This window comes from Hermetia illucens, chromosome 4 (assembly GCF_905115235.1).
Source record: "Hermetia illucens chromosome 4, iHerIll2.2.curated.20191125, whole genome shotgun sequence".
Lineage (NCBI taxonomy): Eukaryota > Metazoa > Arthropoda > Insecta > Diptera > Stratiomyidae > Hermetia > Hermetia illucens.
In genome coordinates, this window is record NC_051852.1 from 161,846,947 (window position 1) to 161,865,094 (window position 18,148).

At 42.6% G+C, this 18,148-nt stretch overlaps 1 protein-coding gene across 1 annotated transcript; it reads right to left on the reverse strand.

Moving 5' to 3' along the window:
- Positions 1–14,784: 14,784 nt before the first annotated feature.
- Positions 14,785–16,358, reverse strand: LOC119656109. The gene is made up of 3 exons (XM_038062425.1): positions 16,113–16,358; positions 15,376–16,049; positions 14,785–15,286 (listed from the first exon to the last, which is right to left on the reverse strand). The coding sequence occupies exons 2-3, from the start codon at positions 15,703–15,705 to the stop codon at positions 14,858–14,860; spliced, it is 759 nt and encodes a 252-aa protein (XP_037918353.1). The 5' UTR covers positions 15,706–16,049; positions 16,113–16,358; the 3' UTR covers positions 14,785–14,857.
- Positions 16,359–18,148: the final 1,790 nt, after the last annotated feature.

The window sequence follows — 18,148 nt, forward strand, 5'->3', positions numbered from 1 at the left end:
CTAAGAAACCTACTCCCGGCAAATGGTTTACTGGATTGCCTCTATAATATATAGTGTGGCGGCTCTTCTCCCGGAAACCGGTCCCTGTCCATCGAATCTCTTGCAATGCTGTTACATCAACCCTATATTGAGACAGGGTATCGGCTCAGCAGCATTCGATCTATACAGGGAGCGCACATTCCATGAGAAAATGCGCAGATCGTTATTCCGTTTTCATTGCCGGGTTCGCCGTTGTGTAATCAATTCAGTCCGAGGTTCCTTTTATGGTTTCGTAACAAGTTGTTTTCCGTGTAGGGTGTCTAGCCCTACCCTACCCCCAACCTGGAGGACCAGTTGGTACAATTTGTCCCGTTTTTAGACACGGGAGACTCGACTTTATCCTTCTCAGCCTGCAGCTTTTCGTTAAGAAAGAGCTTGCAGCGGGCACGAAGTTGAGGTGGAGAAAGGGGTTTGGTAGTAAAACTGCTGGTGTTGGTTGGTTGAGGTGGAGAAAGGGGTTTGGTAGTAAAACTGCTGGTGTTGGCTCAGCAGCCGTTTCCCAGGTATTATGCTCTATCGTGGGTACCAATCTAGGTTTCGCTCTGTTTTTTAGCAAACGCCCATGAGCAGGCAAAATTAATAACTTCCCCCTTTTCCCTAACGTTCCCGTTGTAAGAAAGTGTACGCTGTAAGCATTATATGTTAAGGATTTGTGTACAGCCAAAAATGATTTTTAAAACAGAATAATGTTCTGATTAGGCTGTTTTTATTGTTACTTTAAATTTCCTTAATCTCCCCTTTTTGGCCCCATTTTTAAGGTTTTGTGTAAAACAAAACCTTATTAAAATCGATTCAATGTCTGTCTGTCTGTCTGTCACACGTACTTTTCGCCAAAACGGCTAAACCGATCCAAACGAAATTCAGTGGACAGATGGAACTATGAAAATTGCACACATACAGCGAGTGGCATAAATTTAGGTAGAGTTTAAAGGGGGGCTCCCCAAACATGCAACAGGGGGATTCAAAAAATTTTTTTCACCGGATATAGTCGTTTAGGGTATCAAATGAAAGGCCTTGATTTGTACTTTCCGAAACTGATATTAGTTTTGGCTTGAATTGCAAAGTACGTGAGTTAAGGAGTCAAAATGTACGCACTTAAAGTGAGACAAAACTCATTTTCGGAATCTACCCAACCTAAAAATCTGAAAAAAAAAATCAGGGTGGTGCGCCTAGATGAAATCTGGGCCTCAAAATATGTCCCATTCAGATATCTGCTCAAATAAACTTACTAATAGTATATTACTAACTTTTAGAATTTTACTGAAGACCCCTCCTTAAATTCATCCTACCCTGTACCTGTACCTGCGTACCCTCATAGAGCACAATATTTCGTATATACGTGCTAAATTTCATGGAAATCTGGCTTTTAACGCCAAAGTTATAGCAGTTCAAACTTAGCAATTTCGCGCGCGAATTAATTGCTTCCAAAGCCATGCAAATAAGATGCCGACGTCATAATTAACGAGAATAATTGACATTCGAGTGAAATATTAAAATTCCATTCAAGAAGAATCTAATCCTCCCCAGCCTTTTTAAGGTTTTGTGTAAACACAAAACCTTATTAAAATCGATTTACTGTCTGTCTGTCTGTCCGTCACACACATTTTTCTCGGAGACGGTTATAGCGATTGGCACCAAATTTGGTAGAAAGGTGGGAACTGTGAACGCTTACGCATACATACGAATTACATCCTTTCACGTCGAATTAAAGGGGGGTCCCCATACATGCAAAAGGGGGGTGTCAAATTTTTTTTCATCAAATACAGTCATGTAGGGTATCAAATTAAAGGTCTCGGTTAGTACTTTTCAAAGCTGGTCTTAGTTTTGATTTTTATTGAAAAGGTGGGGAGTACAGGGGGTTGAAAGTGGTCATTTTTTTAACGAACCCATTCTCAGAACCTACCCAACCGAAAAATTTTAAAAAAATCAGAGGGCTGCCACTATATGGTGCCTAGGTTCCGAAATACCCTCCATACCGATACCTGTTCAAATAAAGTTAATAGTAGTACATTACTATAACTTTTAGTAATTGACAGGAAAACCCCTTAAGTTCACTATAGAATCACAGCAACATAGGCTAGAGCATAGAGCATGATCCTGCCAAATTTGGTGAAAATCATACTATTACTCACAAAGTTATACTAGGTCAAAACTGCCGCTCCTCTGCAAATTCAAGATTATGAATGTGAATATTACTTGAAAGTGGAAATTTTCACATAATATATGCATATTTTACGTGCTACATGCTAATGAGACAAATGCACACTCAAATCTCTTTATAAAGGAAATACACAAAACCTTTCGTACCAGAAGCGTCCAGCTTCCGGTTTCCCGACTTGTTTATATTTGATGTAGGCTACATTCTTGGCATTTGGTAATAATATTAAACTCAGAGTTTGAAGCGCATGAGGTTGACTATTATCAACACAGGGTTTTCCATCAAATGATTTATTTAAATCGCTTTCCAAAAAGTAGAGGGCAATGGAATTTTTAGCTATGTGACACGGAGCTGTCATGCACTCGTCGCTCCTCACATTTTTTTCTTTTTCTTCAGCCTTTGTCCCGTTCACAAGCGGGGTCGGCTCGTCGTGATCGGTTTCGTTATTTTATTTTATCAAATGCCTGATCTGGATGTAATCGCGAGGTTTTTAAATCCCCATCCAGCGTGTAAAGCCCCTGTTGTTTCGGCCGGCCTTTTGGTCGCTTACTATCGACTTCGATGTTCAGACCAATCTTGGTAAGTGAATTAGTGCAAATTACGTGAACCATCGAAGACGCCTCTCTTGCAGTTTTTCCACGATCGGTGCAAACCCATATATCGATCGCGGATATTCTCATTTCAGACGTGATCAAAACGTGTCACGCCACCAGTGCAATGCAACAGCTTTGTCCCCATTATCGCAAGACGCCGTTCATTGTCTTTTATAGTCGGCCAATACTCAGAACTATAGAGTTGTAGAATGCCACTTCATCCAGGTTGGGTTAATGCGTGAAGCAATTTTGTTACGTAATTTTCCATTGGCTGATAGCATTAACTCGAGATATTTAAATCGCTCAGTTCTGGCAATGACAGTAAGCTGCCAAGAACTGAGCGATTTAAATATTTCGGGTCAATGTTATCAGTCAATGAAGAACTACGTTATGCTCCTCACATAGCGAAACACAAAACCTTTTATATCTGAAGCGTCAAGCTTCTGGTTTCCCGACTTGTTTTTTTTTATTCATTAAAGAAGTCGTAAAAAACACCAAAATTCACAAAAAATATTTTACACGCCACCAAAAATTTAGCTTTTAATATTTTTTAATAATTCTAGTTTGCGGACTGTAGTTAAGCTTCTACGTTAAATGCCGTTTACTTTTCTTTAAGATATTAGCGTAGCGTCCTCTAGCGTGGCAGCAGAAAAACACCTTTTTTGGAGATGCGTGTATTAATTGCTCTGTATTTCAGTAACGTACTATGCGATCGGGCTGGATCGTACTATGCACGCTCAAGATATTGATAAATCTATGGTGAAAAATTCGTACTTGTATCTTTACCCAGTTCTTCACAAAAAAGTGAAAAAAAACGGCCTTCACACGGGATGACCCCCTTAAATCAGTAGCTAAGACGAAATGGAATAATTCAGTTTATTTCCAATTGGGATTCATCTGCGAAATGAAATATTTCTCCAAATAGCATTGTTGTGAACACAAGAAGGTAGCAGGTGTGGTAATTATTTGGCATTTAACACAAATAGCAAAATCAAAGCTAAGCGTGTTCCATCGCCAAACTAGCAACTGTTGCTCCTTCCAAGAGAATATTGATGCAATTTGGAATTCCTTTAAATTTAATTCCACAATAAAAATGGGGGAGTATTCACGAAATGGTGCACTTTTGATATGGTCCAATGTACCAACAATCGTCACGGGAATCACAAAAAAATTATCAAATTAGTTATCTGTATGAGAAAGTCAGAAGCATGTAGAGATGGAGGTAATCAAATATTTTGTAAGCTTGAAAAGTAACGAAATTTCTATTATTTTTGATTAAACATAATAAAAAAAAATTGGCTAGTGAATTTATTTTGAAGGGTAACAGAAGTACTGCTACTAACAAGAAATTGGTTGAAGTTATACATTTGATACATTCAAGAGTATGAGAAATATAAGAAACGTAGAAGAAGCTTATAAATTTCAAATATAAAAACGGTGAATAAGTTTAGAAAATTTATACATATATTTTATTTACACGCAAAATGTAATAGAAGATTTAAAAATCACACTATCATAATGTAAACTAAACAACCTTAACTAGAAGAACTACAACTATTATGATATACTACAATTATCTAAACAAAGTCTCCACAAAAGACTACAATTTATGTATGAATATGATATAATCACAAGTAAAGTAAAAATTTATCATATGCAAACGGGAAAATAATGAAAAATCGGAAATCTATTGAAACACACAGTCGAGCTCGTGAAAAAAAAAACATATGAAGCAAATATTAAAAAATAATAACGAATAATGAAACAACAATAGATGAAGTGAGGATATTTACAGTTTTATTCGTGTATAAAATGATAACTACGAGCATTGGAATACTACAATAAATAACTTGTTTGGATTAACTAAACTAAAATATATTAAAGAGTATAAAAAAAAAACATATTGCTTCCTGTGGGTACGTTATTGCATCTTATTTGTTATTTCATTATTAAAAAGGAATTTAGCGAGAAAATAAAATGTATTTTATTTACATAACAAAAATGAGTTTGATTTGCCTTTCTAATCCTGATTGTATATATAGCTGAGAAAGATGTCAGTTGATTGCTGAAATTCTCCACTAGACCTACAAGGCGAGCGGAAATGAGTAACCTACACTGCACGTGTGTTTAGGTCCCACTCGCATGCGATCTTTCTATTGTTCTTTTCACCTCCTAGCCAACACATCTAACGATAGTTGGCCCACCCGCCGATTCAAGATTGTGCCGGGTCCCAGAGTACCTCGGTAACACAGCAGAAACAGTTGATGAAGGTTTCGAGCTTTCGGTAAAGTACGTCATCGGACTATCAACTGAACATCTCCCCATCATCGGGAAACTTGCCTGAAACCATTTGGTAGAATACTTCAGGATAGCCAGGCTCTCTTGCTTTAGGAAGCCAGAAAATTCTTTCCACCAACGGGAGGGGAGAGAATGGTTAGTTCAAAGTTGAGTTTGATTGGCGTTATCCACCACCTCATTAAGGAATACATAATGAGGGAATCGTGCGTTCGCAATCTTGTGCAGCTAGGACTGGGAACTTGCCTGCTCGACGTACAACCCATCTGCCTCTTGGCTCGTTTCGTCAAGAGAGTTGCCGCTCATTTAGTATGTTCTACCGTTCTTCACCGACAACAACCATTATTTAAGTCTCCTCCTTTGCGCTTAAGTTCCATCTTTGCACTTGGAAAAGGCGTTTACGATGCAACACCTACTTGTCCAGCATCAGCCCATGCCTTCATGCCATAGAGTAGGACGGATTGCGTTGTACTTATTAGAGGTCCCCTACTGCTAGATTTAAAAATCCTAACCTTCGCCGTTGGCCCACCTAAGGCTGAAACTCCAACTGCGGCCTTGTACGGTGCTGCTTTGTTCAACTCATCTTCGAGTCGGGGGTTAATAAAAGGTACTTACCGTTGGTTTTCACTCTACTACAACCACAAGATACGGAGGTGTAGTCTTGACACTCCATTTAACGTGCTTTTTGGCGAATGGTAATCTTGCGTAACAGTTTTTTCTGGTGTTAATCATCATCATCATCAACGGCGTAACAACCGGTATCCGGTCTAGGCCTGCTTTAATAAGGAACTCCAGACATCCCGGTTTTGCGCCGAGGTCCACCAATTCGATATCCCTAAAAGCTGTCTGGCGTCCTGGCCCACGCCATCGCTCCATCTTAGGCAGGGTCTGCCTCGTCTTCTTTTTCTACCATAGATATTGCCCTTATAGACTTTCCCGGTGGGATTATCCTCATCCATACGGATTAAGTGACCCGCCCACCGTAACCTATTGAGCCGGATTTTACCCATAACCGGACGGTCATGGTATCGCGCATAGATTTCGTCATTGTGTAGGCTACGGAATCGTCCATCCTCGTGTAGGGGGCCAAAAATTCTTCGGAGGATTCTTCTCTCGAACGCGGCCAAGAGTTCGCAATTTTTCTTGCTAAGAACCCAAGTTTCCGAGGAATACATGAGGACTGGCAAGATCATAGTCTTGTACAGTAAGAGCTTTGACCCTATGGTGAGACGTTTCGAGCGGAACAGTCTTTATAAGCTGAAATAGGCTCTGTTGGCTGATAACAACCGTGCGCGGATTTCATCATCGTAGTTGTTATCGGTTGTGATTTTCGACCCTAGATAGGAGAAATTGTCAACGGTCTCAAAGTTGTATTCTCCTATCCTTATTCTTCTTCGTGTTTGTGTTTGACCAGCGCGGTTTGATGTTGTTGCTTGATTCGTCTTCGGTGCTGACGTTGTCACCATATATTTTGTCTTGCCTTCATTGATGTGCAGCCCAAGATCTCGCCTCAATTGCCGCCTGCTCGATCTGGATGAAGGCAGTTTGTACGTCTCGGGTGGTTCTTCCCATGATGTCGATATCGTCAGCATAGGCCAGTAGTTGGGTGGACTTGAAGAGGATCGTACCTCTTGCATTCACCTCAGCATCACGGATCACTTTCTCGAGGGCCAGGTTAAAGAGGACGCATGATAGCGCATCCCCTTGTCGTAGACCGTTGTTGATGTCGAATGGTCTCGAGAGTGATCCTGCTGCTTTTATCTGGCCTCACACATTGGTCAGGGTCAGCCTAGTCAGTCTTATTAAGTTCGTCGGGATACCGAATTCTCTCATGGCCGTGTACAGTTTTACCCTGGCTATGCTATCATAGGCGGCTTTAAAGTCGATGAACAGATGGTGCAACTGTTGTCCATATTCCAAGAGTTTTTCCATCGCTTGCCGCAGAGAGAAAATCTGATCTGTTGCTGATTTGCCTGGAGTGAAGCCTCTTTGGTATGGGCCAATGATGTTCTGGGCGTATGGGGCTATCCGACCTAGCAAGATAGCGGAGAATATCATATAGATGGTATTCAGCAACGTGATACCTCTATAATTGCTGCACTGTGTGATATCTCCCTTTTTATGTATGAGACAGATAATGCCTCGTTGCCAATCGTCAGGCATTGATTCGCTGTCCCATACCTTGAGCACAAGTTGATGAACCACTTGGTGTAACTGGTCGCCCCCATATTTAACGAATTCGGCTGTAATTCCATCGGCTCCTGGCGACTTATAATTTTTTAGCCGGTGAATTGCACGGACTGTTTCTCCTAAACTTGGTAGTGGCAGTATTTGTCCGTCGTCTTCAGTTGGCGGGACCTCCAACTCGCCGATGTTCTGGTTGTTCAGTAGATCATCAAAGTACTCAACCCATCGCTCTAATATGCCCATTCTGTCGGAAATCAGATTTCCCTCTTTGTCTCGGCAGGATGAGCATCGAGGTGTATAAGGCTTCATTCTGCTGACTTGTTGGTAAAACTTCCGCGCCTGGTGCGGTTGCTCCCTGTACTTTTCTAGTTCACAGACTTGTTGGTTCTCCCAGGCTTCCTTTTTCCGTCTGTGAAGTCGCTTCTCCGCTCGATGGAGTTCGTGATAAGTCTCTGCGCGTGCCCGCGTTCTTTGAGAATGCAACATTACTCGGTATGCGGCATTCTTCCGTTCCGTTGCTAGCTTACATTCATCGTCAAACCAGCCGTTCCGACTCCTTTTGCGGCTGGGGCCAAGTATGTTTGTGGCCGTATCCATGATAATATTCTTCAGGTGATTGTGAAGATCATTTGTTGATGCTTCATCTCCAGGTCCTCTGTTGACTGCGGTTATTGCGGCATCCATTTCCCTCTTATAGGTGTCGCGGAGGGTTGTGTTGTGGATGGCTTCAGTGTTCACTCTCACCTGATTGTCAGAGGGGATTCTAGGTGGTATTGTTATTCGAGCTCGGAGCACCATGCCAACGAGATAGTGATCCAAGTCTATATTGGCCCCCCCTATATGTTCTGACATTCATCAAGGCTGAGAGGTGGCGGCGTTCGATCAACACGTGGTCAATTTGGTTGAAAGTGGTCCCGTCTGGAGAGGCCCACGTATGTTTGTGGACCGCTTTCCGCGCAAAGCAGGTACTTCCAACAACCATTTCGTGTGACCCTGCTAATTGAATAGTCCGCAGTCCGTTATCATTTGTTTTTTCGTGTAAGCTATGGGAGCCAACGTATCGCCTGAATACGGGCTCCTTCCCTACTTGGCTGTTAAAATCCCCAAGTATGATTTTGATATCATATCTGGGACAGGCTTCGAGGGTTCGTTCTACTGCCTCGTAGAAGGTATCCTTCTCCGACTGCAGTCTCCTCTGTAGGGGCGTGAACGTTGATGAGGCTTATATTTCTAAACTTGCCTCGCAAGCGCAGAGTGCATAGCCGTTCGCTTATGTTTTCAAAGCCGATAACAGCAGGTTTCATTTTTTGGCTGACTAAGAAACCTACTCCGAGCACATGGTTTACTGGATGATCGCTATAATATATGGTGTAGTGGCTCTTCTCCAGGAAACCGGTCCCTGTCCATCGCATCTCTTGCAACGCTGTTATATCAGCCCTATATTGGGACAGGGTATCGGCTAGCTGCTCATCAGCTTCATCTCTGTACAGGGAGCGCACGTTCCATGAGAAAATGCGCAAATCGTTATTCCGTGTTCGTTGCCGGGTCCGTCGTTTTAAAATCTGTCCTATCCGAGGCTCCTGTTGTGGCTTCGTAACAAGTTGTTTTCCGTGTAGGGTTGTCAGCCCTACCCAACCTCCAACCTGGAGGACCAGTTGGTACAATTTGTCCCGTTTTTAGGTGCGGAGACTCGCCTTCATCCTTCTCCGTCTGCAGTTTTTCGTTAAGAAAGAGCCCCCAGCGGTCACCACGTGGAAGTGGAGATAGGGTTTGGTAGTAGAGCTGTTGGTGTTGGTTCAGCAGGCATTTTCCAGGTTTTATGCTCCATCGTGGGTACCAATCCACGTTTCGCCTTGGGACCTATACTACCCTTTGACCACCATCAATTCTTCTACAGAGCGAAAAAATGAGTCGCATCTTCGCAACAAAAAGAGTCAGAACGTAACACGCAACTCGGGACGATATGCCATCCTCATTATCCCTCTGACAATGTTGTTCTCTCCCACACTTGTTCATGGCTGTACAAGTACTTCCCTTGGTTAACTGAGCAAAGGGAATCAATCCCGCGATAACCACCAAAGCCAAGCTGCAAAGCATCTTTGCGCTTGTGGAAAGTGCTTACGTTACATCTCCTTACCAAAGGTATAAGCCCATTTCTCCATGTTCTAGAGCAGGATGGTCTGTGTTACACTCATTAGAAGACATATGGTAGATCTAGGATCCTTAACATTTGCAATTTGCGATTTAAGACCGGAAATCCAACTACAACCTTGTCCTGCCTTGATTTGCCGCCGATCAACATGGAACGGAGAGTCGATGTCCTGTTTTTATTCATAGTGAATACTTCGATTTTCCCAGGAGTCATCCGTCCGTTTGTTCGTCGCGTCAATATGTTAATTGTGCTTCACGTATGTTCAACATTGCGTCCGACAACAAGTGTCACAACATCATTTTCATAACCGACCAATTGAGTCTTAGCAGACTCTCACAAGAAACGCTCCAGAGGTCCAACCTTAAGATCGATGCATGTGCTAGATTTAATAGGATCTCTATCCTCATCTGGCCCTCTAACGTTTCGTAGAGCAGACAGCTATTTCTCAGATGGCTCCTTAATACCGGTAATAATAGCTCGGTATGTAAAATGAATTTGCTAGTGTACCGACTGTATCAAGTATACGGAGTGATCGTTATGCAAACAACAGTTCAGAGTATCCTTTCCCTTTGCTCAATCAATCAGCACAAGCCTCATCGGCTGGCCGATGGTGGAACACCAGTTTATATATGTACCTCTATCGGGATACTATTGGTACCTGATGACTTCTTTTCTTACACAAAGAGTACTGGCCCTTCCAACCCTAATACTTGGGTAATGCTTGGTGCCTTCCGCCGCACTGTTATCATCAATCCGTGTAGGAAATAATGCCCATACAATGTGGTCCATCTTTCCAGCATAAAGTGAACAGGATTTCCACTGAGCCCCGATTTTTTTTAGTTTACTCCCTCCCTCCTTTTGATAAGAGGTTTTGGTTTCTAAGGAATGTCCTTGCTCCGTAGACACTGTTCATGCTCTCGAAAGCCTAGTCGAAAACCATAAAGAGCAAATGGGGGACAATTTGAACTCCCCACACAACTTCACAATGATTCAGGGTATTGATGTATCGATGAGGATCCAAAGCGGAAAGCAGCTTGTTCTTTCTCGATTAAGCTTTCGATGAGTTCCTTGACGCGCTCCAGGATAATTTTAGCTATTATCTTCACAAAGACCCTTTAAATTATCGCACTAAAAATGGAAACTTTTATCGGAATCTTATCGACCATTCTTTTCTTTTATACCCTGGAAAAGGAACATTTCGCCACGAGAAATTCTCAAGCCCAGCTTTGCTCCGCTTGAGTGCATTTATGGTTGAGATGACTTCACTTTTGTTTAAAGGAGCACTTCAGATCCGCTTGTTACTATGACTAGCCACTTCATCCATAACGAAGGAAACTTCACCGGATATTATATGGTTAAGAACCGTGGTGAAGTGATCCTTCCATCACTTAACCTGCTCGTTATCGTGAATGAGAAGCCTACCTTCAAAGTCCTTGCGCGAACCATAAAAAGACTTGGGCTCATGCGGAGGGCGGGCTTTTGAATCAGATGCCTAGGTATCAAATTAAAAGTAGAAATCGGCAATCTGAATAATATCATAGTGTCGCTTTGTCAATTTTCATTCGGTTCTTTATTACTTGTTGCCTAGCTACATGGATATACCCTGAAAACTATACTCAGGAGGTGAAACTGCCTAGCCAAGTTCGGCGGGCGGGGCATTTTAGATACGATCGCAGTTGCGTTCTGCGCATCGTCTTTGGTATTGGTTACCATTTATGCTATGGTGTTAGTACGTCTGACTGCGTTTGAAATAGGAGCTAGGTGCTGCTAACTAATCGTAGAAGGCGGCGATCAGAATAATATTGCAATCATATTTTATGAATTTCCTATTGTATTTATGTATGTATTGCTTGTTTATAGCTGGTAGCTTAGTTACATGGATCGATTTTTTGCCCTGCTTTTTTTCGATTTTCCTTCCTCTGTGTAAATAGTCTTCTTGGATTCAACACATAATAAATATATATAAGAGATTTCACAGAACGCACTGGACTTTGATTTACCCTCAAACCAAATGGTTCATTTTTTTTTGGCTCTGTATAGGAATTGTCAGATGTTAAACTTAATACTATCCATCATAACCCAGTAGAGAAATGATGGTGATATTACTTGTAGTAAGTATTGTTTTGTAATGTCCCTGCTGATGTGATTTCACACCAAACATCACCAAATAATTCTTTAATGCATCGTCCGATATATTACAACATTGTTCGTAGTATAAATGACGGTGACAGCTATCGAGCGCCAATGCCGAATATGGTCTTCCACTAAGTTCCTGGCGCTAAGTGAGGTTTCATTATGCACACCGTAAATACGACATCATCTGTTGGCAAATTCCGATGTTCACATTCGTTAGGGAATTGACATCTACATATGTATGCACTCGTTATGCGCTCTAATAAAAACCTTTCATTTCATACCCCATAGGCATTAGAACACAATTCAATGGTACCTCAATCGATGATCTGATAAGACATACGATGTCACTCAACTGACCAGGCGCAAGTCATCTTTAGGCTGACCTTACACGATCAGCATTTCACCAGTCTGCCATAAATCAATGCATAAAAAATGGATTGTTGAAAAACTAATGGGTTGACGTGTTTAGTATAAACAACACGACAACATTCAAAGGCGCATCCACATGTTTGCCAAACCTTAACAAACAGTCGCAAGCGTATGGATAGGGTGTTTCGTTTGGTATCTGAGTATCCGAGGTCGGTTTTTTGGCACAATAGACAATCAGTTTGCCATAATTTCGTCATTTAGACTGACGCCAGACTGATGAAATATTGATCGTCTAAGGTCAACCTATGAGCAACCCAACTCGCTCAGGAGAAGCTTCCTAAGGCTATGTTGGAAGCCTGTCGGTGTCTACTATTGTGAAGTTCTTTATTCTGCACCCACCTCGCAGTCAATATTAACTCTGATGTAAGTTCTCAGGGTATGAGGGCGCCCTTTGCGGATGCAGTAAACATAAATCCGAGTCTACTTTGAAGGGTGAAATTGCAAGGATTCACGCAGCCGAGTGGAGAAATTTGGACTTTTGCCGGCAAGCGAAAATCCTTGTGAAAGAGCCTAGGGTCATTAGAGCGGCATTTTTGTTGCCCCTTAGGAAGTGGGTCATGTAAAACCCTAGTAGGGCTTTTAACGGGACACTGCTCGTTAAACAATCATATAGAAAAGATTGGGGTGGTGGTTTCGGTTATGTGCAGCCAATGTAGGGGGGAGGAGGGGACGGTCTTGCACTTTTTATGCAGCTGCTCGGCCTCCTCAAATCTCAGACGAAGGCACCTTGCCAAGGCTTCCTTCAATGAAGAATCTGCACACTATCTGCCTCTGGAGAATGTTCTCAGATTCGCTAAAGCCTGCGAACGCGGTAAGCGGGAAGCCGGTGAATAGGCGATTTACGGGGATAGTACAATGGGCCTAACAATGGTCTGAGTGCTCGGAACTGCGGCTGCCCTGGTAAACTAAACTAAACTAAACACCAATCTCGTAATCGTGGTCCTCGTCATTAATCGTCTTTTACGAAAAGCAAAATATGTACTTTAAATTAATTTTCAAACCCTAACTCACAGGGGAGTCACTAGATCAGCAAGAAACAACATTCTAAGTGAGTGGTTTGAGCTACGAGGTAGTTGAACAACCAGAACATCGGCGAGTTGAAGGTCCCGCCAACTGAAGACGACGGACAAATACTGCCACCACCAAGTATAGGAGAAACAGTCCGTGCAATTCATCGGCTTAAAAATCATAAGTCGCCAGGAGCCGATGGAATTACAGCCGAATTGGTTAAATAAGGAGGCGACCAATTACACCAAGTGGTTCATCAACTTGTGCTCAAGGTATGGGACAGCGAATCAATGCCTGACGATTGGCAACGAGGCATTATCTGTCTCATACATAAAATGGGAGATATCACACAGTGCAGCAATTATAGAGGTATCACGTTACTAAGTACCATCTATAAGATATTCTCCGCTATCTTACTAGACCGGAACGCCCAGAACTTCATTGGCCCATACCAAAGAGGCTTCACTCCAGGCAAATCAGCAACAGATCAGATTTTCTCTGTGCGGCAAGCAATGGAAAAACTGTTGGAATATGAACAACAGTTGCACCATCTATTCATCGACTTTAAAGCCGGCTATGATAGCATAGCCAGGGTAAAACTGTACACGGCCATGAGAGAATTCGGTATCCCGACGAAATTAATAAGACTGACTAGGCTAACCCTGACCAATGTGCGAGGCCAGATAAAAGCAGCAGGATCACTCTCAAGACCATTCGACATCAACAACGGTCTACGACATGGGGATGCCCTATCATGCGTCCTCTTTAACCTGGCCCTCGAGAAAGTGATCCGTGATGCTGAGGTAAATACAAGAGGTACGATCCTCTTTAACCACCCCGTACAAACTGCCTTCATCCAGATCGAGTAGGTGGCGCGAGATCTTGGGCTGCATATCAATGAGAAGAATTCTCCGAAGAATTTTTGGCCCCCTACATGAGGACGGACGATTCCGTAGCCTACATAACGACGAAATCTATGAGCGATACCATGACCGTCCGGTTGTGGATAAAATCCGGCTCAATAGGTTACGGTGGGCGGGTCACTTAATCGGTAAGGATGAGGATGATCCCACCCAGAAAGTCTATAAGGGCAATATGTATGGTAGAAAAAGAAGACGAGGCAAACCCTGCCTAAGATGGAACGATGGCGTAGGTCGGGATGCCAGAGAGCTTTTAGGGATATCGAATTGGTGGACCTAGGCGCAAAACTGGGATGTCTGGAGTTTTTATTGAGGCATGTCTCGACTGGATACCGGTTGTTGCGCCGTTGATGATAATGATTTGTTTTTCAAAATCTTTTAGTCAGTTTTCCTGAGTGAGTTACCTACACTCTGAAATGTCTAAGACCCTTTCGATTATAGTGACTCATCTCGAATGAACTTAGGGCCTGCAATGGAGAAAATACATTCAAGTTGGGGAAATTTGTGCAAAGTTCCGAAAGAACTGCGAAGTTAAATTGAAAACAAAGGCAAGGAATTTAACAGCTCAACCATGGGCGAAATTTTTTTTCAGTTTAACTTTAATCGTTTTGTAAGTTTTGGTGGACTTCCTCAATTTTCATATGTAGATTAGATACTGGTGCAATACCAACATATGTAATGTATCCAAAAGGATCCCCTCATATTCCTCAGCCTGGTGAGCACGTGGGCATGCAAGTGTGTGTCGGCGGGACATTTCAGTGGAGAGGACTCGACTTATTCGGAAAAACATCAATCGGCGACGAAGGAAGAATCCTTTCCAAATTTGGTTCCTGTTTGGAGAATAGAAATGCACATACTTTCTTAAAAAGGTAGCTTTATTTAACCTATGTATGAAACTCTTATTAAAAAACTGAGATCTTTCACCTCCTTTTCCTTTGCTTCACCGGGGAGAACTCGAGCCTGTGTGGTTTTGGAAATTATTCTCAAAAGATGTTGAGCATTTGTTTGTTGCATTGCGCTGACATTGTTTCAATTCAATGTTGAATATTACTTTGTTAATATTCTGTTTCGCTACAGCTTGAAGGTACGGGTCATTGAAGGCTCTTAATTTACTGGCTATATATAATCCATACGATATGAACTCGTCAAACACGGCATTTTGTGGTGCTTGAAATTTTTGTGAAAGAAAGTGTGCTTGTAAATTATGTGTGTTGTTCTCAAGAGAGGGGTCAAATATTGGTCTCGGGGTCTGCGTCTGAGTTCTTTCTTTCTCCTCTTCTAAGGGTGCCATGTATTCATCTTTTATTGAAGTGGGTGATATTATTGATAAGTCGTCGCTGTTGGTACAATCGTTGCAGTCGTCGTTTTCCTGAAAAACAATAACTTATTAGTCGGATTTTGACTCTTTCTTTTGAAAAAGTAATTTCTAATTCAAGTAGATTAGCTCGAAGGACATACCTCGGTGACAAACCACTTCTTGTGTCTTGTGTTGGCGTCCTTCAAGAACAGCAATTGCTCGTAGCCGTACCACTTGGGTATGTACGTTCGACCGGTTCGTTGTTTCTCCCTCCGAACACGGCAATATTCCCGGCTAAATTGCACTTTCAGACTATGCAGTTTTTTCATCACTTCTTCAACTGGCACATGCAGTGCATTCGCGATTTCCTCCAACGCTTCGGCCTTTCGATTCTTGTTTTTCTCGTCCGTGCAGCGGACATCCCACAGAATAGGGTGCTCTCGTAATTTTTCTATCAAATGCGATACCTTTGCACGGCACCAGTCCACCATTGTTTAATAATTTACTCTTTTTCTGCTGATAGACCTGCAGGTCTGCTAGTAAATCTACACGAATAACAAAATCGTTAGCTTCTTGCACGATTGCGAAAACAAAGCTTCTCAGACAACAGAAATTCAATGGAAACGCAATTCAAAATGAGCAAACACAAGGAATCCAGTCCGCCGTTCTCGTAGTTTATTGTCCAAAGTTTATTGTTGACTGTGTTTCTGAAAGTTTCGGTTTCTCCGCAGCAAGTGATGATGATGACTATGCGCTACAACACTATACAAGTTTATCTGAAGCATGGAGGAAATGACAGTAGGTCTCGGAAAAACTGTGACCATTCTGAGGGCGACTGCAATAAAGGTCAATATAGAAAAGGACGTGAAAAATATGTTTATTGTTCAGACATTTGTACCTGACAAAACGTATTCCTATCATCAATTGCATGGAGCCATGATGTCCTGCAGGAATAACATTGAAACTCTCCCGTTTAAAGTCAGTTGACTGTTTCATAACTTCTCCGCGGACTGCATTTCAGTACACAATGCACAGATGAATCCCGTCCATATCCATCTGCTGTGAGCCTGCCAGCCACATTGAAGTGTTCGCCACTGTTCGCTCCGAGAATTCAACACAAGTTCAACGCATACAACGTCACCGCAACATTCAATCGTAAACATGTTTATTTAATTTTATTGATTTCACTTGCGCAGCAGAAATATGTTTTCATTGAAGCTTGGATGGGAGCGAGCACGCGGCCGAGACAACTACATTCACATATATGGCCACATGTATGTTTACATTCTAAGCGAAAGCTTTTGATAGTGAGAAGAAGAACAAGTGGTTATGGAGGAAAGAAGTAGATGCACACGAGTGTGTATAAAGGTGAGATTTTCACGACGCAGAAGACGTTCCCAGTGGAACATTCATCAGAGCTATCCAATATGCCAAAAGTAGAGGCATGGGGGTAATAGCAGGATGTGATGTCAACGCTCACCACAGATGCTGGGGAAGTTCGAACATCAATGCAAGAGGATCGAGACTACTGGAGTATCTAGTAGGAACCGATTTGCAGATGCTAAATGTGGGTAATGAACCCACTTTCTTCAACGTGGTCAGGCGAGAGGTCATCGACATCACGGTGGCATCTCCTGACATCGCGGCTCTGATCGGAGAGTGGAGAGTATCAAACGATATCACACTCTCGGATCACAGACGCATTGATTTCGTTATGGGCATGGATCCACCTCTGGCCACTCCATTTCGGAATCCGAGGAAGAGATTGGGTAATGTATCAAACAGAATTGAGCGCCCGAGTCACGATCCCTGGGAAGCGCATCAAATCCATTGCTGGAATTGAGAAGACAACCCAGATGGTCACAACTAGCATGAGAGAAGCTTTCGAAGAAAGCTGTCCACTCAAGATGCCAAAGAAGGGTAAAACACCATGGTGGAACTCGGATTTGGCAAAACAGAGGAGAACGACAAGGATGCTCTTTAATCGTGCTCTGAAGGGTGAATCAAGCACTAGCTGAAATCGCTATAAAGAGGCACAGAAGGCTCTAAAGAAGAGCATAAGATCGGCTAAACGATCATCTTGGAGACGCTTTTGCGAAGAGACTAACTCTCTTGAGGCAACCTCAAAGCTGAAGCGGATTCTGGTCAAAGAACGTAGCCCGAAACTGGGTTATTTACGTTTACAGAATGGGAAGTACACAGAAAGCGATGAAGAAACGGCAAATCATTTGCTTGAAGTACACTTCCCAGGCAGCATCCAAAATCTAATCTCGGGGCCAACAGGTGCATACAGCCCTCAACCGAGAGACTGGAATCTGGCATGCAAAGTAGTATCACTGGAGCGAGTTAAATGGGCATTTAACTCGTTCCATAGATACAAGTCTGCAGGTCCGGATGGCATCATCCCTGCGCTAGTAATAGAAGGAATGGATGCCCTGGGTCTACACATTCGGAATATATATCGTGCATGCCTAGCACACGCTTATATTCCAATTAAATGGCGGGATGTGAAGGTGTTGTTCATTCCCAAACCAGGAAAACCCACCTACACAGACGCAAAAAGCTTTCGACCGATCAGCCTAACGTCCTTTCTGCTAAAAGGACTAGAAAGATTAGTAGATCGGTTCATAAGGGATACACACATTCCTAAATGGCCACTTCACCATAGGCAACACGCCTACCAGAAAGGCAAATCCACGGAGACAGCACTCCATGAACTTACGGCGAAAATTGAAAAGGCGATGTCCGATAAAGAATACGCCTTAGGCGCATTCATGGACATCGAAGGTGCCTTCAATTATACTTCATTTGCGGCAATTTGTGATGCGGCGGGACAGCATGGAATCGAACCGCTGCTAATCAGTTGGATCCTTCACATGCTGGAGTGGAGAAAAATCCACATATCGGTCGGCCAGAAGTCTATTGAACCAGGAT

Excerpts from the sequence above, each read along its gene's own strand:
- LOC119656109 (XM_038062425.1), bottom strand. The coding sequence starts at position 15,705 with ATGGTGGACTGGTGCCGTGCAAAGGTATCGCATTTGATAGAAAAATTA. Across the intron at positions 15,287-15,375 it reads AGAAGTGGTTTGTCACCGAG|GAAAACGACGACTGCAACGA; the intron begins GTATGTCCTTCG and ends ATTGTTTTTCAG.